This window comes from Scyliorhinus torazame, chromosome 11, assembly GCF_047496885.1.
Source record: "Scyliorhinus torazame isolate Kashiwa2021f chromosome 11, sScyTor2.1, whole genome shotgun sequence".
In the NCBI taxonomy this organism is placed as follows: Eukaryota; Metazoa; Chordata; class Chondrichthyes; order Carcharhiniformes; family Scyliorhinidae; genus Scyliorhinus; species Scyliorhinus torazame.
In genome coordinates, this window is record NC_092717.1 from 123167288 (window position 1) to 123189501 (window position 22214).

At 46.5% G+C, this 22214-nt stretch overlaps 1 protein-coding gene across 9 annotated transcripts in view; it reads left to right on the top strand.

The window, feature by feature from the left end:
• Positions 1–22214, top strand: part of tox (thymocyte selection-associated high mobility group box) — a 449045-nt gene that overhangs the window by 380470 nt on the left and 46361 nt on the right. For all 9 annotated transcript variants that reach the window (XM_072467723.1, XM_072467717.1, XM_072467722.1 and 6 more), the window contains one exon: positions 7603–7833. In XM_072467723.1, coding sequence (XP_072323824.1) covers positions 7603–7833 — 231 coding nt within the window. The remainder of the gene's footprint in view (positions 1–7602; positions 7834–22214) is intronic.

Here is a 22214-nt window from a genome sequence, read left to right on the forward strand (position 1 = left end):
AATCCAGGGAGGTGGCTTCAGCAGTGTAGACAGCTATTCACTTTAACCCTCGTCGCCAGTTTTGTGAGGGGCACAAAGAATCCAGCACGAGTTGAAGGATAGAAAGAAATAACATTTATTTACAATAACATATATATACAAAAGCAGCAGCAACTCCTTGCTGCTCACTCTCCTCTAGCCGGTTCCAAACAGCCCAGCTTTATTTATGCAGGGAATCTGCTAATGATTTCTCCGCCCCCCTCATTGGGGAAGCTCATACTCCCAAATGATTGCGGGATTGCCATTAGTCCCCAGCCAGTGGTAAGCAGGCAGGTTATAACACAGGGCATCCCTCCTGGCCTCCACCGCATCTAGGAGCCTCCCCAGATCACATCTCCTAATCTTGAGGCCAGGCGACCCTGCCCCATGGCTGTGAGCTCAGTGAGGTTGCTGTGCAACTGCTTGACCTTGTTAGTGGGGGATGTTGAGCGCGGCCCCGGCGAATCAACTGGCGAGCCTTTATTTGTGGCCTGAATCCCGTCAGGCCTCATTAAGTGGACCAATTAACGTTGTATTATGTTGCCGGCCTTACCAAGCCAAGCGCTGGGAAGCTCATGGCAGTTCCCGCTTGTGAATACTTCTGGAATTGTTTCTGGAGAATCATGCCCAATGTCTTAATTGATGAGATATTGGGGGTGATTATTTGGGGCTGCTAGCCCCAGGAGGGAACTGCAGTGGCTCGTTGATTCGGGCATGAATTCTTGCTGGGCCTCAAACCCATTGTGAGTCTCCTGGCTCGCACTGCCAGCCCTAATCAGGTTCTCACGCCAGGTGGGTGAGAGCATGCTAAATACGATTTATGTTCATTTGAATGTAATTATTAGCAGAAGGCCACATTCTCCAACCTCCTAGGTAGCTCCAGTGACCAGCCCCCCCCCCCCCCCCCCCCCCCCCACTCACCCAAGACGGGAGTCACATGGGCATGAATTAGTGTAGATCCTGACAAGTGGTGGCCTGGTGCCTTGGATTCCATTGGGGGGGGGGGGGGGGGTGGAGGTTGAGTACCCTCTCTACACTTGTCTCCAGGGGTACGGAGAGGTATTTTCAAGCAAGGTGCGAGCTGTGGGTGTGCTTGGGCTGGGCTGGAGGGGCTCAGGTAGGGGTCTGTCCCGGGTTGGGGGTCATGTGGCAGATCTTCCCTCTGTAGCTTTGAAAATCATGAAACTGTCTTTCAGCACATCAAGTTGTACTTTAACATTTAACCTCTGATGTGTTGAAACAATTTGACATCCCTCCCTGCATGTCAAGTTCAATGATCTGTTCGAAGAAGGTGAAAGTCTTCCCTCTGTAGCCTTGAAACCGTTTGATGTCTCTCCAAGCATATTAAGTTCAAAGATCTGTCAGAATTCAGTGAAAGTCTTCCCTTTGATGTGTTGGAAACCTTTCAAGTGCTTTCTTCACAGTCAATTTCATTTACCTTTAACTTTCTCAAACCTCTGGGCATACCGAGAAGCTTAAAAGCTTTGCACCATATTGTTTATGTTCAATTTTACAGTCCATTACCTTTTACAAGCCTCGTATTTGACAGGTCCAAGCTATTTCAAAGGAGCGTGCCTTTGTTTGTTTTTTTAACTCTTCATGGTCCATTAACTCTCAAGTGATTCCTTTTTAGAGCAGGTGTTCTTTCTAACTGCAGTTTTTTTTAAAGAGGCTGTCTCTTTTTTCTGAAGAGCTTCCCAGAAAGACTAGGTGCAGGGGCAGCACTCAGGCAGAGCATCTGCTTGTGGGGGCGTAAAGGGGAATACTGGGGGAGGTGGGGAGGACTGCTGAAGGGGGAGGCTGGGGGGGGGGGGGAACTAAAGGGCAGCTGAAGGTGATGACTGAAGGGGGGGGATGCTGAAGGGGGGCATTTGGCGAGCCCATAATGGGATGTTGCTCATTTGTGGGGAGGGCCCTTGCCAGCAATTGGGGGAGGGGCTCTTGCCAGGAATCCAGGGGGCAGGGGGTCTTGCGAGCTATTGGGGGAGGGCTGCAATATTATTCTGAGATTGGAGTACACTTACAAATGGCTCCCCGATCTCTCAGAAGCGGGATCTGCCAGCGAATTTTGGTCACACCCCTCTGGCCCTCTGCAAAATAATTTAAGGGTCCCAAAGAAATCCAACTGAGCTGCCCTCCCAGTGCCAGTGGGAAGCAATTTGGTTTCTCTGTTAGCGGGAGCACTGAGAATCAAATCGGGGGAATTGTGCCCATTATTCCAGTTACACCAAGATTTACTGCAGTTTACTTCAGTGGCCTAAGTGGTGAAACCCCAATGTTTGTAAACTTTGGCCACAGCAAAGAGAGGTTGGTGTAGTGAAATCACACGCTTGAGTGATTGGAATGCACTTAGTGCTTGGACTGCACTTACCTCTCTTTGATGTGGTCAATGTTTACAAATATTGGGGTTTCACCACTTAGGCCACTGAATCATGAAAGGAAATGAATGGATCAAAACAGCAGATGGTTCTTACGAGCTGTGAATCACAGACCATGAAAGCTATGAACTGGCTTGCAGTTAATGGGTCTGTGGGAACCAGGTGCAGGTATTGCTGCTCTCCTTTAAGAAATTGACACATGGAGTCGCAAGGTAATTATTACAGCTATAATGCTTCCCACTGCTCTTGTCTGGACTACTCGCTAGCTTCCATACAGGGGTCCCTTTTCTGGGTGGTGGGGTGGGTCTCTGTGTGGATGGGGTCTGTGGAGGTAGTTCCTTTAGCCAGGGTTTCCCTTTAGGGGGTGCCTCTATTATAGGGATTTCCGGGGGAGCCCTATTACAGGGGTCCTAATGGGAGGTCCCCTATTACAGGGATTTCCAGGGGGGTCCTATTCTGAGGGCCCTGAGGAGGGGGTCTCCCTATTACATGGGTCCCTGAGGAGGGTCTCCCTATTACAGGGGTCCCTGTGGGGATCCCTTTATTAGAGGGTTCCCTTTGGGGGGTCCCCCTATCATAGGGCTCCCTGTGGGGGAGTCCTCCTATTACAGGAGCACCTGGAGAGGTCCCCCTATTATAGGGGTCCCTGAGGGGGTCACCCTATTACAGGGATCCCTGTGGGGAGGAAGTGTGGGGATGGTGGGGTCTGCAAGAGCAGGCGTGGGCAGGCAGTGCATTGTTGGGGGAGTGGCCCTTAGATGTGCTCGGATAGTATCTACCTGCATGGCCCTGATGTGGTGGACCTCACGGTGAACCAAGGGGGTAAAGGTTTTCCCCTTGGCCCACCGCGGTCACCACATCAGGTTCACGTTCAGCCCACAAGTGGTCCATGCCCACATGATTCCCAACCGCGGGGATTGGAGAATCACAGGAAGCCGGAGCATAGGGTGCCAGGCCCACTAAATAGATGCAAATGGATCATTAAGGCCTATTTGCATTTATTTAATCCCCCTGCTGGTGCGCATTATGGACCTTGTTTACTTCACCATCAGGGAGTCGGAGCATGGTGTTCAGATTGGCATACGCCACCGGTCCTGATTTTCCCCTGATGCCCGATTTCTCATCCCATCAGGGAACTCATTCCGGGGGTCCCGTGGCAGAGAATCCCGCCCAACAATTTTATTTTTTAGATTCATAGAATCCCTACAACGCAAAAGGAGTCCATTTGGGCCATCAAATCTGCACCGCCTCTCTGACAGGGCATCCCACCTCGGGTCAGGCCCTCACTCCATCCCCGTAACCCTGTAACCCCACCTAATCTTTGGACACTAAGGGTCAATTCCGCATGGCCAATCCACCTGACCTGCACATCTTTGGACTGTGGGAGGAAACCGGAGCACCCGGAGGAAACCCACGCAACTACGGAGAGAACGTGCAAACTCCACACAGTCACCCAAGGTTGGAATTGAACCAGGATCCCTGGCTCTGTGAGGCTGCAGTGCTAAAACTGTGCCACCCTGCCGCCATTTTTCACACTTACTTCGTTTTCCATTGATTTAACCCTTGCTTATTTTTCCTTTAACTTATTTCTTCTGACATAAGGGGCGTCATTCTCCGCTGGCGGGAGTCTCCGTTTTGCCGGCGCCTGGGGGTTTCCCGACGGCGTGGGGCTGCCCCACAATGGGAAACCCCAATGACTGGCCGGTGTTACGGAGACTCCCGCTGGCCGGTCGGGGCAGAAATGTGGCGGGGCGGATAGGAGAATTTCGCCCAAGATGATTGAAACTATTCAAAGAAGAAAATAAATGATTAAAAAAACTCAACATTGATGCAAAACTTTTACACGTCAAAGTAAGTTTATTTGGTGCGTATTGCACTTATTGCTCTGCAGGAAACTGGCTGCAATATGACTTCCTTTAGACCTTTAGACTGAATGTTCATGGAATGAAGATGGCCTCAAAACCATTAATATTTAGTGACTTCTGTTTTAAAAAGCTCAGTTTCCCTGGTGGCATGGAATGTTTGAGCATTGAGTAGTTGAGGTACTAACTAGGAGACCCCCAAGTGTGTACAATTAACTCATCTCTGCCAACACAGCAGTAGTTGACATTTCTAGGTTAGGGAATTTTTTTTTTAATAGTCAAAGTTCCTGCTTCCAAACAGTATCAGAAATTTCCTAGAACTGTATGTGTGTTAACAAATTGTACCAGTTCAACTGTAATGTGTCCGATGGTTAAATAGCATTTTAGCACTCACAGTGAAGAGTTTGAATCAAGATGAGATACAGAGGTTGACAGTATTATGTGGTACCATATCCAGTTCGCAATCAATGAGAGAAAATGTCCTTGTAGTTGCTCCCATTCTACCACCATAACTGCAGTGACAATTTGCCATAACTTAATTTACTTATATGAATCGGTTTTCTACTGAATGTTTCACCAAAATTGCAGTGATCAAGGTCTCAATGTCTTCAGAGGGAGACAAGGGGGTCAAAATATTCAAAAAGAAAGTCCAGTTTATCATAAGTTATCTAATGTCTTATTATTTTAGTGATGGGAGATGATAAATTCCGTTGTCCTTTCACTTGGATGAATCTTAAAATGGATGGATCTTAAAATTAATATTTTCACTATCAGAACCTTTGGGAATGAGTTGCTGAAAGTTGCAAGCAAATGTTTCAGTAGATATTTCATTAAAATGTTCCAAAAATCTTGAAAATATTCTATTAAGGGAGAGAAATCATAGAATTTACAGTGCAGAAGGAGGCCATTTGGCCCATCAAGTCTGCACCGGCTCTTGGAAAGAGCACCCTACCCAAGGTCCACACCTCCACCCTATCCCCATAACCCAGTAACCCCACCCAACACTAAGGGCAATTTTGCATCCTTTTGCTTTGCCTTACTATCAGACATAGACTATTTGAACAACTTTGTTGTTTATTTGTTATTGAGTAGCCTGGGTTCTGTATAGTTACTCCTTTGCAATATTTGCATTGATTTTAGATTTTAAAAGTTGTGGGGGATCTCAAATGAGTAGGTATACTTATTACACTGCAAAATATTAACAGAAAGTCAGGACAAAAGTGGGAAAGTGGTTTTCTCATGTAGCTGCCCATTACAGTCGTCAACTTTGTGAAAGTTGACTCCCAGAGAATGAATCAGTGACTCCCAGAGAATGAATGAGCGCAGCAACATTAGAACAGGACTAAACCAATTAATTTTGAACAAATATCTTCCGGTGTGCGTTGTACTGTTGAAATTGTAGCAGTGTTGTGAAAGTAAGCAACACTGAAGTTTTGCCTAAATAAAATTGTTCCACCTATTTCATTTAAATAATTTCCTATTCAATTCCGATCTATTATTTCCATCATATAATTGTAAAATGTGAATATTGTTGAGCAGTTCATGACACAATTCAGCTGGTTTGCTGAGAAGAGGGAGTTTCAAACATTATAAATGAATATATATTTCAGGGGGCATTGACTGTATTCATACCTCTGACACCTTGTCATGAAAATACTGTTTAATATAGTATAATTGGCCAATGTGATCAATCGATTTAACTGAAAACTTTTTGTTAGGTCACATTTGGTTCATTTTACTGTTCTGCTTATTTAGTCAAGGTTTGCAAAACATTACTGCAAATCAGATAGCGAGAAATAACTGTTATCAATGTTATCGTTTGAATGCTTAATGTACTTGCATCATATTTCTCTTTCCACTATTTTAACTGGTGTTAAAATGATTGGGTTGACACTTAGTAAGTGTTTCCATAATCGTCATTAATAAATTACCAATAGTAATTTCCAGATTCGTTTATTTTGTATTATCTACGTGGGCGATTTTCTGGCCACATTGCGCCCAGCTATGTCGGGGAAAAACCGGGAGAGCCCTGAAACAGTTTGTGATGTTCCCGGGGCCCCCAGCAGACATCACCAGATTCACGCCAGCAAGGGCTCAGCAAGGGCGTGAATCAGAATACCATGCATTTGATTGCATTTTAATATTCAGAGTCAGTTTGACGCCGTATCTTCCGGGTACGTGATGTTCCCACCGCCCCCTTCCCTGTCCACCACCACCCCCTCCCCCCCACCCCCACCCCCCAGCACGTGACGTGACATTGGCAGGAACCACTACTTGTCTCCAGAAACAGAGACCCCAGATGGTGTGATGACCGTGCCGTGGGACTTGGAGGCCATAGTAGCCCTTGGCTGGTTGGGAACATGGCAAGGCAGTGCCCTGGCAATAACCCCGGCACCTTGGCAGTGCCAACCCGGCACTGCCAGAGTACCATGTCAGGTTGGCATAGCTGGGGGTAGTGCCAGGTTAACTCTGCTAAGGGGTTCGTCCTGAAGGGATTGGGGACTTTGGTGATTTCATAGTGGAGTGTTGCACAGTTCCGAGCGAGGGGAACTAATGCAAGGATGGGATGGGGGGAGCCTATGTGTTGTGGAGGGGGGGGGGGGGGAGTGATCCAAACATTTAGTGGTGGGAGGAGAGATTGCCCCTCTGTGATTCAGGTTTGTGGGTTTTCCGCTTGTCTGCAGGGGATGGGGGGGGGAGCGGTTATGATGCCCGTGTGGAGGGAGAGAAGGGGCTTCACTTCACTTTGAGATTGGGGCCCCCTTTAAAAATGGCAGCCTGATCTCTGAGGAACTAGTTCTGCTGGCGTGTTTAGGACCTGCCCCCTCAATGCCAGTGTAAAACACGCCCCCTCCCAAAAATGATTAAGTGCAGGAAGACCGCGATCAGGATCACACCAATAATTTTCGATCCCCAAAATGACACTTACTTATTTTTAGGCAAAATCCAGCCCTATGTTTGAGTGGTCACTATTTACACAAAATGAGTTAGAATACTAACAGTAGCGCACATACACAGCAAAAAATGACAGAATTCCAAATGCATTACCAGTTTAAAAATATTTGATTCTTGTAGATTTTGTACTCTACTGCATTTACAATTACTTTTTCCAACTTGCTTTATTGTTTGAGTTCACGGTTTTCAAAAATAATTTAATAAAAAGATGTAAACATGTTGTAAAATAAAAATATAACATTGTAACATAGAACCATTGCGAAAGCCTTATTAATGAAGTCACTGGCTATCTGTATAGTGAATGAAGTACTTTTATTATTGAGAAAGATTCCATCAGTTTAAATATAAATGTGAATATTATTAAATCAAGACCTCTGGTTCTTGCACAGATGAATGGTGGTGAAAAACGGGCAGCTGTAGATGTGGGAAAGAAACCTAAAACTCCAAAAAAGAAGAAAAAGAAGGATCCAAATGAGCCACAGAAACCTGTGTCAGCCTACGCCCTCTTTTTTCGAGATACTCAAGCAGCTATCAAAGGTCAAAATCCAAATGCCACTTTTGGTGAAGTTTCAAAGATTGTTGCCTCGATGTGGGATGGTTTAGGTGAAGAACAAAAACAGGTAAGAAGGAGTACACTGTATTGAGCCACATTGATTAATATGCAGTTCAGCTCTGTGCAATATGTAGACAGCCTAAATAATTAATTATATTCCTATGTATAGGGCAAATACGGATTCTTCTCCTGGGTGGAAGGTCAGTGAAAGTTCAGTGAAGCAGGAGTTCTGTCTGTACCTTTGTGCCAAAACTGACTGATTGTCTAGGGTTGGGGGTCATTTAAATGCTTGCAGCAGTTCCCAGCAGGATACTGACTTCAATTAGAGAGCCTGTCTTAGGAAAGGGGAGGGGGGAGGAGAACATTTTGCTGTAGCAACCCTTGTGCTCCTGCCACAGTGAAACAGGACCTGCTGATACTAAAGGAGAACTTCATTTGTTTAGATTAATTTGGACATTATGGTGCAACCGACTGTGTGATCAATTCCACAATCTTAAGGTCTTCAAAATATAAATCTCCATCCCATGTTATAGAAACAACATGTACCAAAATACATTGCATTCCTACAGTACAACATTCTTATGATGTATCCCATTAATTTGCATTGTGTACTATACCCCATGTTTGGAAAGACAAATGGGATGTCTGTCACTTTTTAAAATAAATTTAGAGTCCCCAATTATTTGTTTCCAATCAAGGGGAAATTTAGCGTGGCCAATCCACCTAACCTGCACATCTTTGGGTTGTGGGGCGTGAAACCCACGCAAACACAAGGAGAATGTGCAAACTCCACACGGACGGTGACCCAGGGCCGGGATTCGAACCCGGGTCATCAGCACCGTAGGCAGCAGTGCTAGCCACTGTGCTACGTACCGCCCATCTGTCACTTTTTTTGAAACTCACTCATGGATTCTAGCATCATTGGCAAAGCCAACATCTATAGCCGATCCTTAATTGCCCTTGAGAAAGTTTGGTGAGCCACTTTCTTGACAAACTGCGGTCTTTGTGGTCCAGGTACTCCCAAAGTCCTGTTAGGTCAAGAATTCCAGGAAATTGTCCCAACAACAATGAAGGAAGGGTGATATATCCCAAATAAGGAGGATGTGAAACTTAAAGTTGCAGATGGGGGTATTTCGATGTGCCTGCTTCCATTGCCCCTTTAGGTGGTAGAAATTGCAGGGTTGGGAGGTGCTGTTGAAAAGGCCTTGGCGAGTTGCTGCAGTGCATCCTGCAGGTGTTCCATACTGTATCTACTGCCTGCCAGTAGTGTAGGGAGTGAATATTTGGGGTGGTAAATGGGGTGCCAATAAAGAGGGCTTCTTTCTCCCAGGTGATGTTGAGCTTCTTGAGTATTGTTGGACATGCATTCATCCAGGCAAGTGGAGAGTATTCCATCACACTCCTGACCTGTGCCTTATAGTTGGTTTTCGGGTGAGTCAGTAGAGACGTCACTTGCCACACAATACCCAGCCTCTTACCTGGACGTCTAGCCTCTGTATTTATACTCCAATCATACTCCTGGCCAGTGTTGACCTCTGGGATGTTGATGATGGAGGATTCAGTAATAGTAATGCTATTGAATGTGATGATGAGGAACTTACCCTCCCTGCCACTGGAGATGGTCATTGCCACTTATCAGCACAAGGCTGAAAGTTGTCCAGGTCTTGCTGCTTGTAGCACAAAATAGTTCATTATCTGAGAAGTTGCGGATGGAACTAAACATTCTTCAATCATCAATGAACAACTCTACTTCTGAGCTTATGATGTTACGAAACTGCTTCAGGATCTCTTTCAGCACAACCAGCCTCATTGATGACAATGTTCAAGGAGCCATAGCACGTCTTGGGCAGGACTTTCCTCTCCATCCTTCACCTGTCAAATTACCCTGCTCTTCACAGTCTCCCATCGCTCCATTGCACATGGCCTGCCCCGATTTCCCCCTCACATTATGAAGTGCCAACTCATCCATCAGTGACAGGTTGTGAAGGTCAACCACATCACCACTTGTTCAAGCCATTTTGTGACTGAAGGATGTGAGGACAATAATGTATGTATAACCTGACCTCTGTCAATGATTGCAACAAGACTCTGCCATGAGCTGATGCTCTGTTCAGTGATACAACTAGCCAGTTACTCTGACAATGCTGGGGAAAACTACGGGCATGCAGTCGGCTCAGCCTGTGGCATGTTACTTTATACATAGTTAGAGGCCTGTCACCCAGGTATCGCTCACGGCTCATCTTTCCAGATTTTAACAGGTCATTGAACCTCTTGCAACACTGGAACCACATCCTTTCTGTCAGGCCATTACTGCTGTCAGCCATCGTCATCCCCATCCAGAACGTTGTGGTTTCGAAAACTGTGTTTCATCTTCTGGACCTCAGGAAAATAAAGTTTTGCCTCTTGGTGTCTGCCTCCGGCAATGTTTCAGAGAGGCATTAAAAAACGTTGACCAAATAGGGCCCTTTGAATTTGAGGATCACATTGTGTCACTGACGTTGACGTAGCACAGAGTCGGGCCCTGGAAATTATCCAGGCAGCAAATTTGCGACCCCAGATTGAACATCCAGTCCTCAGCCACTAATCTAATGTCAGTTTAATGTGAATATAAAAGACCCCAAGACATTATTTGAAGACCCCAAGACATTATTTGGCCTGACAATCTATTATGCGATGGTCGACACTATGCAACTTATCTGGTTGTTTATTTCAATGCTCTTTGTGGGACTGTGCTATGTGCAAATTGGTTGTGATCAGCTTTACTGCAACAGTCATCATAAGTTCACATTGACTGTGATGCATTTTGGGATCTACTGAGGAAGTGAAAGGTGCAATAAAAATGCAAGTTCTGTTTTTTTAAACAGAGGAAAGCACTCAATGAGAAAAGGCATTCAGCACCACAATGAAAATGGCTTAGATGTGTCTTAATTTGAATTTGAACAACAGATGACCTGGATAGGATGAACAGTCGTTTCTTGTTTCTGGTTTCTTCTGTTATTACATTGTTAGTGATATTATTGTTCCTCAGGGAGTTTTTAGGTTGGCTGAGTTCCTGGAACAGACCGTGTAGCAAACTTTACTCCCACACTGCCAGGCTGACAGCTGTGACAGGTTTACTGTATAGCTGATAGCATATTAGCTGAAGTACAAACTGCTGTGAACTTTTTATCATAATTTTGGACTTCAATTTTTTTTTAGCACATGTATGTGTTAGGAAATGCAGTAATTACATTGTGTCACCAATCTCATTGTTACATCAGCCTCAGTACAAAATAATGCCCACACAATCCATCAGTCTTCTTGCTCGGCAATTCCAGCTGGAACCCACTAGATCAGTCGCTGACTGGTTGGTATCTGATTGTACTGGGCATTTCCAAAGTGGCCCTGTGGGGCAAACTCTCCACCCACCCTTTACAAGATCATCAGTGTAAGGGAGCAGGCTGAGTGAGCAACCTCCAAATGTTTTTCTGGGCGGGATTTTCTAATCCTGCCAAAGGCAGCGCCCTGCTGTGGGTTCCCCGGCGGTGGAACGGGCGAGCCTTACAAAATGGCATAGACATCAGTGGGGTCAGAGGATCCTGCCAGCAGCCAGTGGCAAGCCGCCTCCGCCACTGGAAAACACATCACGGGGGGAGGGGGGGCTGGAAAATCTTCATTGGGATCTAACATACAAGCAGTTCAGATAGCCCTAGTGAGACAACATATACCTGCTATATTTTGAGCCATACACGGGGCCCACCACTGGATCCAGGCTGGAATTCTCCCCCAGACTCCTGACACGTCTGACACTCCAATGCAGTTCTGAGGGAATGCTACACTATCCTTCGGCTTAGATGTTAAACCGAGGCCCCTCTACCTGCTCAGGTGGGTGATGTAAAAAAATCCCATGGCACGTTATTGAAGAGCAAGAGAGTCATCCCTGGTGTCCTGACCAACATTTATCCCTCAATCAACCTCACAAAAACGGGTAGTGGAACTCTCCGTCGGAGGATCCTCCGATTTGCCGGCTGCGCACCCACGCTCTCAAGTTTCCCGATGGCGTGTGGTGGCCACGATGGGAAACCCCATTGGCTGTCTGTGGGAACGGAGAATACCGCTGCCGGCAGTGGCGCGCCACGTCAGTAAACGTGGCTGGCGGACAGGAGAATCCGCCCCGGGTTACCTGATCATTATCGAATCACCGTTTGGGGGAATTTGCTAAGCAAACATTGGCTACCATATTTCCTCCTTTACAGCAGTGATTACACTTCAAAAAGTATTTAATTAGTGTAAAGCTCATTGAGATGCCTAGTAGTTGTGAATCATGCCATATAGACACAAGTCTTTCCTTTTTATTTATCTGCATTGCAAACTCTCTATGGGCAGAAATTGTAGGGCCTTGGTGCCCAGCATGAAACCTTGCTAGAGGGAGTTAGGACTGTTGCCCCAGTTCTGTACTTGTGTCCAGTGAAGCTTCATGTCAATAACACAACTTTGCAATTTATGCCATTATATGCTAGACACAGTAGCTAGATACAACTGAACATTTTCTACATCATGAAGACCCATCAGTAGGGCTCAAGTTCTAATGTACATTTTCATATTATGCTTTTGTTTGCTACTCTCATTACAATGAAGGTCTGTAATGCTACTGAAGTTAATCTAATTAGCTTTGATGTGCAGAGAAATCTGCATGTCTGCAGATCTGGTACAGGCAAGGCACCAAAAAGTATTGAACTATTTTTAAAAACATTAAGGTTTGAGAGTAGCCAGAAAGCATGTGCAATTTAGCAGATTTAACAGTTAATTTCCCTAATTAAACTGAATGAACTGTCACCAATCTAATGTAAATCTCACGTAGATTTAGAAATAATGGCTGCTTCCGAAGAAATCCAGAAGGACAGTCTTCAGCGAGGAGTCTATATATGAGAATGCATCATAGAAGAAGTGTTCAAAAACAATCAAATTTCAAAGATGACAGCGGACTGACATTCCATCGCTATTTTGGATAATATTAACATCATCAGCGTGTTATCACGACATTTTTGGATCCAATAGAAACATTCACATTTTGTACGTAGATTCTTCCTTCCACCTCCTCCAACTCCTGCTGCACCTCATCCTCCTCCTCCACCAACTCCTGCTGCACCTCATCCTCCTCCTCCACCAACTTCACCTCCTCCTCCTCCACCATCTACTCCTCCTCTCCATTTCTGCCTCTTCTCCTCTACCCTCTCCTCTCCCCCCTTGCACCTTTTCCCATATGCTCATAATACACAATTTATTTTAGTTGCCCCCCCGCTCTTTAACAGTACTGGTATTTTTCTTCAAATTCCTGTTAAATTTAATTTCTTTAACTGCTCTTTAAAAACATTGTTGAAATGAGAAGCCTTTGTTCTGATAAACCTTTCTTGTCAATTGGTGATAATAATAGCAGGGCTTCCCTATGTAACAAGCAGTGACTCCTGTTTTGTTTGTTTCTGAAAATGTAAAGCCAGCTGCCGAAGTTGCTAAGTGCCATGGATTAATTTACTGATCCACAAATTAATGATCAGGTAACATTAGCAACTGTTGAACACTACAACATATGCTTGCTTTCGGCTGCATAATTTATATGCAGTCGCCTTAACTCAGGCAGTTTAACTCAATCGCAACACCTAATTACTTTACCCACAGTATTTATTCTGTGTTTGACGCTTCAACGTTACTGCTAATATGTTATATGAGGGTTGAGCTGATAGAAGTGGGAAGAATTTAATTTCCCACTCGGTCTTTCCTGCTGATGTCGTCCTCCCCCTGGTAGTAGTGGCAAGTGTAAATAGTTAATTTGCTTTAATTATGAGCCTGTCCTGCTGAATTAGGAGCAGCAAGAATGTGAAGAGCTGGAATCATACTTCTGAGGCAGCTGACAAATCCTTTGAGTCCAGAAACCAATGTCTTCTTCTCTGAGCTGTCAGTAATTCCATTAATATTATGTCCAGTCAAGTCAATCAAATCATTTTCTCCTCATTGGAGCTCAGACAGCATATAGATAAGGGATCATAGCTTTCTGCATTTATTTCTCCTGACAGATTTTACTTGTGATTGAATGTCTGATTGCAGCAATATATTTCAAAAACCGTACATTGTGCACATTGTATTTCCTGTGATTTACCTGTACGCACGAGTAATTTTGTAAACACCGTTAAAGTTTGAGCTTGTGTATCTGAGAGGGATAAATCATTAAAATAGAAGCCCATCCACAAAAACAAGGTATTGTGGTAATGATGAACCATTTTGTTTCAAAAACATTTCCCATTTATTGCCAGCAATTAACTCCAGACAATCAGTGATAGACTATTTTGTTGTAACTTTAAGTAAGAAAGTAACGTTGCATATAACCATTGGGAAGTTGCACCGATGGCCTGGATTATCCCAGTACACAATGGCGAGCATGGAGCTGGGTAAATAGGGTGGAGTCGCACAGGAAGGCTCCTCAATACAATCCTACTGCCAGGTAATGTATCAGGGACAAGCTGGGAATCAGATCAGCTGCCCGCTCCATGGAGACTGGCAGCGAATTAAGCTTATTAACGCTCAATTAAACCTCGCTGGAAGTTTGTCTCTCCCACGCCATGTGAGGAGACTGCCAGCTCAATGGAGGCAGACTGGGTGAGTTATCCAAGCCAAAGGCCCGATGCCCCATTGAGGGGGCCGTGATCATGAAACGCTGCAAGCGTGACCAAATCTAATCCAGCAGAGGGATTTCCCTTCCATTCCTATGGACCTGCTGGCCTAGGTTTTGTTTATTTCTTTACTGATGTGTATCTCAGTTAGGGTTCCTCCATGGTGAAACACCCTCACAGTCCCTGAGCTGTCTCAGTAGTGCCCAGCTCTCCCATTGGAGCTACTGAGGCTCAATATTTCTACAATATGTCTACAATATGTAAAAAGGATGAGATTTGTTTCAATCTCTGATGGCATCATATGTAAAAGCCTATTTTTTCAACTTTTTAAGTAGATTCTTAAGAAATCTAAGGCAAGCGGACATTGCAAGTAAAATTTATCTTGGGCAAAGATGTAAAATGGCAAGTAGTGGATTGGCTGTCTGATATACACCAGGCTGATTTCCCTTTCAACCGGGTTGAAAAAGTGGCAGCTTAATCCATTGACACTGCTTTTGCTATTCCACTGAAGATGGATTGGTAAGCAAGGGAGATATTAGGAACATGGATCCAGAAGTGAGATCCAAGATGGGTTAAACAGACTGAGGGGGGAAAAATGGCTAGCACAGAGTCAGAGGGATACACCCACACCTGGCCGAGTTACATTGCCCTGGTCAGACTTAAACTTGTTAGTGGGAATACACAGGGTGCCCCAGATCCATTGTCCTTCGGGACATTTCTGTCTGACCAGCTATTAGCCCATTACAAGTCTGATGGCCTCTTTGTTCGTCAATGGGAGGTTAGTTGCATATCAGCAGTATGGCTCTGTCTTTATATAAACGGGAGTGGGCAATCAAACAGCCAAGATAACAATGACAGGTTCAAGTTTAGAAACCCCAGTGAATCTTTCTTTGAGGGGCTGGGTGGAGTTTAGAGAGAGAGAGAGAGAGAGAGAAAGAATCCTGTTTTGAACAGGTACAGGAGAAAGCTTTGGAAATTGACTGAGAGAGGTCATGAAAGTGGCCACCGAGGCAATCTTTGGAAAAGGGTTCTGAATTAATGCCCCTCACAGAAGGAAAATTGCTTCGTAAATGCAAGTATTGCCTTTGGCTGTATGTGTAAGAGGCATGAGAGCTGCATGGTTATTTAAAGTGCTGTTTAATGGGAACTCGTATGTTACGGTTAAGAAACTGCAAGTAATCTGTTATTGTTGGGCTTAAAGTTTAAAAGTTTAAATATTGTTTCTTTTTTAATAAAGTTTGTTTATAAAATAACCAGTCCCTATTTCTTATATTATTACTGCTGAAATTAATCAATCTTTCCTCACCGTCTTAAAACTCTAAAAGGTTATGGCTCTGGTCCAGTCTCTGAGCTATTGTCGAGAGCTGACCAGGCGTCTGTAACACCGCATTATCACCCGATGCCCCATAGGACTAGCTACAGGAGAATTTGAGCTGCAAGAGATTGGCTGGCAGAATGGATGAACTGGCAGCCCAGTCCCTCCACTAAGAATACCATTCCAATCCAAGAGCCAGGCCTCATTAACCATAGATCAATTGAATCCTCTATTCCTACTGCAACTTGCTGATTTTGATTAAATAATGGATGACTGGAAGGCTAAACTGGCCAGTAGAGGTAGATGGGGAGGTTGGAGGTAGATGAGGGTGAGTGTGAACGCAAGGGTGAATCTTGGTGAGAAAGGAGCACATGTTATTTCTGTGTTGACAAAAGAAGCCCCTCCTGGCCCCAGAAAATTATTTTCAAGACTTATCCTCTCACTGGCCAAGATTAGTTTAGCAGAGCATCCATGGCAGATGTTCCAATTGGACATGCAAATTACAACAGGGTCCTGAGTCATGCAAGTGCCTCGGTTGCCCAGCAGAAGGAATAATGGTAATGAGGTAGTAAACAAAACTACTAACATTTTAGTTTTGCTACCACTCCTGCCAGGCAAAGAGAATTAAAATCCCCTCTCAAATGTTTCAATACTGTTTTTCACAGAAGAATTACCCCACGTGATGGTGTTATTGGGGATGATTAAAAAGGTGGTTGGAATCAGCCACCCAGTTTTTCTTTCAAGGGTGGCCAAAATGTCACTGCCAGGTTTCCATCTTCACCCAAACAAGAGTTATCCCCCATGATATTTCCAGCTAACATTGCTGTGTTGTACTTCTCAATTAGAGCAATGGTTCCTGTCTGATGTTATTATGGCGTTGTATTCATTTCGGACAATGGCCCCAAGCAACTTTGTAATGATGTTGTGTTTTTCTGAGGAAGACTAATTCTTTCATGTGATGTGATTATGCACAGCCATTCCAGTTACAGCAGTGGTCCTGGTTAACATTGAAAAGTGACAGATAAAGCTGCGGGTTTTCGGGCCCGTTCGCCATGGGTGCAAATCTCGCCAAAAACTGGGGCCAGAATTCTCCAGCTGTTGGAATTCTCTTGGGTGGCTTCAATGGGAAATCCCATTGACAAGCGGTAGCAAGAGAGAATCCCGTCGCTAGCGAACAGCGCTTCACCGAGAAACACGCGACTGGGAGACTGGGATATGTGCCGGTGAGGACTCAATATGTAATGTTCCTAGGCCCTCCCCACTGCCGTAACCAGGTTCATGCCCTCACCTGATTAAAATATTCTTAAATGTCGTTTCTGGGAATGTCACTGGCGGGTGAAAGCAGAACTCGGGGGCATAGCCTCAAAATAAGGGGAAGTAGATTTAGGACTGAGTTTAGGAGGAACTTCTTCACCCAAAGGGTTGTGAATCTATGGAATTCCTTGCCCAGTGAAGCAGTAGAGGCTCCTTCATTAAATGTTTTTAAGATAAAGATAGATAGTTTTTTGAAGAATAAAGGGATTAAGGGTTATGGTGTTCGGGCCGGAAAGTGGAGCTGAGTCCGCAAAAGATCAGCCATGATCTCATTGAAAGGTGGAGCAGGCTCGAGGGGCCAGATGGCCTACTCCTGCTCCTAGTTCTTATGTTCTTATGTTTAGCACACTGGGCTAAATAGCTGGCTTGTAATGCAGAACAAGGTAGCAGCGCGGGTTCAATTCCCGTACTGGCCTCCCCAAACAGGCGCCGGAATGTGGCGACTAGGGGCTTTTCACAGTAACTTCAATGAAGCCTACTCGTGACAATAAGTGATTATTATTATTATTACGTTCTACCCAAGTGAAGTGAAGGGTTGGGGGCGGGGTGGGTCCTATGTCTGTGCCATGCATACATTTGCATGGTAAAGAATTCGGAATTGCTCACCTGTTTGACTCCCAGGGGTATCATAAACCGGTTGCAATTCAGCTCTGACGAGAGAACATCATAGTCTCCCAAATGGAGCATCCTTCCCCATGTCAAGTTTATATAGTAAGGAATTACCATTGTCACTTCCCTAGGATCACACCAACAATTACTGGAGTCTGCACATTCTTCATGTGTCTGCGTGGGTTTCTCCGGGTTCTCCGGTTTTCTCCCACAAGTTCCAAAAAACGTGTTGTTCGGTAATGTGGACATTCTACATTCTCCCTTTGTGTACCTGAACAGGCGCCGGAATGTGGCGACTAGGTGCTTTAAACAGGAACTTCATTGCAGTGTTAATGTAAGCCTACTTGTAACAATAAAAGATTATTATCAGATAATAGTCAATAAAGGTAAACTCCTAAGCATAAGAAAAGTAGAATTGGCTATAATAAAAACAGAAAATCCTGGAAAATCTCAGCAGGTCTGGCAGCATCTGTGGAGAGAGAAAATAGAGTTGTCCATAACACACTTCTTTAGAGTTTATTGCTGATGAGATAGTCAGCATTGTAAGCATACAATTACAGGTATTTGTAGATTAAGTGAATGGATAAATCACCTATTGATGGCACCGAACCCAAGCCAATATTTGCAACAGCCCAAAATTTGGAGCAGCCTCCTTCAGCAAATGTGCAAGGATTTGTGCCTCAAACATTCTTTGAAAGCTTCAGCATTTGAAATAATTTGATATTGCGCCATACAGTCTGTGCATACGGAAGAGTTATGGGGATCAGTTAATTCAGTTGGCAGGACGGCTGGTTCGTGATGCGGAGTGACGCCAACGGGGCGGATTCAGTTCCCGTACTGGCTGAGGTTATTCATGAACGCCCTGCCTTCTCAACCTTGCACCTTGCCTGAGGCGTGGTGCCCCTCGTGTTAAATCAGCTCTTTCTCTCAAAGGGGAAAGCAGCCTATGATCCTCTAGGACTACAGCGACTTTCATTTCATTTCATGGAAGAGTCGACAATTTGGAGATTCCTTCATGATAAAACTCAATTTCACCATGACCTCAAGTAGCTGGCATACCTTTGGCTGAGGCTACAGGATCCTCAGCAGTGGAGTACCCGCTATAAACCTTTGGTGTGTGGATATCCTTTCCAATTCAGTGAAAAATGTAATTTCTTCAAGCAGAGCTTGTGGAGTAGAAATTGCGCCTAATTGTGCATTTCCAATTTCTTAACAACAGAGGAACAACACTTCAGGAGGAATTCATTGTCTGTGAAGCACTTTGGGGTGTCACAATAATGTGAAAAGTATTATTTAGGTGCAGGGTAGCACAGTGGTTAGCACTGTTGCCTCACAGCTCCAGGGTCCCGGGTGTCGTGTTGGGTGTTCTGATGCACAAAATATCCAACACGGCTGTAGATGGTACAACTCTGTTTTATTGTCTGAACAACGGTAACAACTAACTGCTGGCTTGGGTACGTGCTTCACCGGCTAACCTGTGGACCCAGCCCTATCACTATCTTAGTGAGGCACTCAGCACATGGTCTATGTCTGAGTGGCGCTGTGAGCTCTGTGCTCTGAGCTATCTCCTGGTAGAATGAGCAGGAACTGTGGTGTTCCCTGTTTTATAGTGCGTGTGCTCTCACTGGTGATTGGCTGCGATGTTATGTGTGTGCTGGTTGGTCCAACTGCCTGTCCATCAGTGTGTGTGTGATTTCACCATGATATGCTGATGTGGATATTATGACACCGGGTTCAATTCCAGCCTCGGGAGACTCTCTGTGTGGAGTTTGCACTTTCATCCTGTGGGTTTCTTTCAGATGCTCCTATTTCCTCCCACTGTCCAAAGATGTGCTGGTGGATTGGCCATGCTAAATTGTAACTTAGTGTCAAAAAGGATAGGTGGGATTATAGGGATAGGGTGGAGGTGTGGTCTTAAGTAGGGTATTCTTTCCAAGGGCCAGTGCAGGCTCGATGGGCTGAATGGCCTCCTTCTGCACTGTAGCGATTCTATGATTAGGTTCTTACTGTATGTTTGTTGAGGAAACATGGGGCAGCAAGGTAGCATTGTGGATAGCGCAATTGCTTCACAGCTCCAGGGTCCCAGGCTTGGGTCACTGTCTGTGCGGAGTCTGCACATCCTCCCCGTGTGTGCGTGGGTTTCCTCCGGGTGCTCCGGTTTCCTCCCACAGTCCAAAGATGTGCAGGTTAGGTGGATTGGCCATGCTAAAATTGCCCTTAGTGTCCAAAATTGCCCTTAAGTATTGGGTGGGGTTAATGGGTTATGGGGATAGGGTGGAGGTGTGGACCTTGGGTAGGGTGCGCTTTCCAAGAGCCGGTGCAGACTCAATGGGCCAAATGGCCTCCTTCTGCACTGTAAATTCTATGAAATGTCCAGATTTCTGGACACCCCAAACAGCAGAAATAGTTTCTCTCTATTTTCCATATCTGTTCACCTTAAAATCTTGAAAACTTTGATCAAATCACCACCTAACCTTCTAAACTCCAGGGAATGCAACGATAATTTCAGATTATTTTCTGTACCATGGCATGTCAATAATCTATGTATCTGGATCCCCGAGTCTCCTTGGACCTCCATTGTTTCTAGAAAATACCCGGGACGGGATTCTCTGGTCCTGAAGCTAAGTGTTGACGCCATCGTAAACAGCGTCGCATTCTCCGACGGCGTCAACAGGCCCCCATGATCAGCGATCCTGTGCATCACAGGGGGCCAGCACGGCACTGGAGTGCCTCATGCAGCTCCAGCTTCCGATACCGGCGTCAAACGGGCGCTGCAGATCTGCGTAGGCGTGCTGCGGCCGGCGCAAATTCGCACAAGCGCGTTACGACCGGCACGAATTCGAGCATGCGCGTTATGACCGTGCGAACCCGCGCATGCGCGCTAGTTGCCTTCTCCGCACCAGCCCCGACACAACATGGCGTAGAGCTACAGGGGTCCAGCACGGAGTAAAATAGGCCCCCACCAGGAGAAGCCGGCCTGCCAATCAGTAGACCCCGATCGCGGGCCAGGCCAAGGTGGAGGCCTCCCCCCTGGGTGTCAGATCCCACCCCGCCCCCCCACCAGGCCACCCCCTGCAGGATGAACAGCGAGATCCCGCCGGGAAGGACCACATGTGAATGGTGCCGGCAGGACTCCGCCTATCTCGGCGACCACTCGGCACAATGCGCGCGGAGAATCGGCGGGGGCCGCTCCGGCACCGGCAGCGCTAATGGCACCGACCGGCGTTGGGGCGGCGCGCGCAAATCGCACCCCCCCTCTCCGACCCGGCCCAGGATCAGAGAATCCCACCTCTATTCTAACCATTTCAGTTTCAAAAGGGATAACCTCATATTTGTTTACATTGGAATCCATTTGCCACAGATTTCCCCATTCACTTCATCTATCAATACCTCTGCAATTTGGGCAGCTCGGTGGCGCAGTGGTTTAGCCCTGCTGCCTCACGGCGCCGAGGTCCCAGGTTTGATCCCGGTTCTGGGTCACTGTCCGTGTGGAGTTTGCACATTCTCCCCGTGTTTGCGTGGGTTTCGCCCCCACAACCCAAAGATGTACAGGGTAGGTGGATTGGCCACGCTAAATTGCCCCTTAATTAGAAAAAATGAATTGGGTACTCCAAATTTATATTGAAAAAAATACCTCCTATCTACGCTGCTTATAATACCACCTATCTCATCAGCAAATAGGTCATTAATAAATATAGTGAAAAGCTAAGGCTTTATCAAAGATCCTTGTGGAGCACCCCGAATCACATCCAGCCAATTAGAGCACCTGCCCATTATCCCTATTATCTAACACCTGGGGCGGAATTCTCCCCCCCCCCCCCCCCCCCCACCACCCCCCCCCCACGCCGGGTGGGAGAATCGCCCGGGAGCTGCGCGGGTCCCACCACGCCGTCCCGACGCCCGCACGCGATTCTCCCACCCGCCCCCCAAACCAGCGCGAATCACGGCTGGCCGCTGGGAGAATCGCCGCTTGCCGTTGGTAATGGGCGAGCGGCTATTCTCCGGCCCGGATGGGCCGAGCGGCCTGCCCAACCCGACAGGTTGCCGCCGGCGCCATCCACACCTGGTCGATGCTGGCGGGAACAGCGCGGGAACGCTGGGGGGGCAGCCTGTGGGGGGGGCAAGGGGGGTTCCTGCACCGGGGCAGGGCTCAAAAGGGGTCTGGCCCGCGATCGGTGTGCACCGATCGGTGAGCCGGCCTCTCTGAAGGAGGACCTCCTTTCCTCCGCTGCCCCGCGATCGATCCGCCATCTTCTTGTGGGGCGACCGCGGGGAGGACGGCAACCGTGTATGCGTGGGTTGGCGCCGCCCAACCCGCGCATGCGTGGGTGACATAATTCATGCGGCGCCGGTCACGCCATTTACACGGCGCCGTTTTACGGGGCGCCAAGGCCCGGCGCGCGTAAATGACGCGGCGCCGCTCCTCGCCCCCCGGTGGCGGGAGAATAGGGGGCTGGGAACGGCCTCCGTCGCCGGAGTGAAACACTCCGGTTTTCACTCCGGCGTCGGGACTTAGTCTCCCGATGGGAGAATTGCGCCCCTGATATCAGCCAATTTCCTAACTGT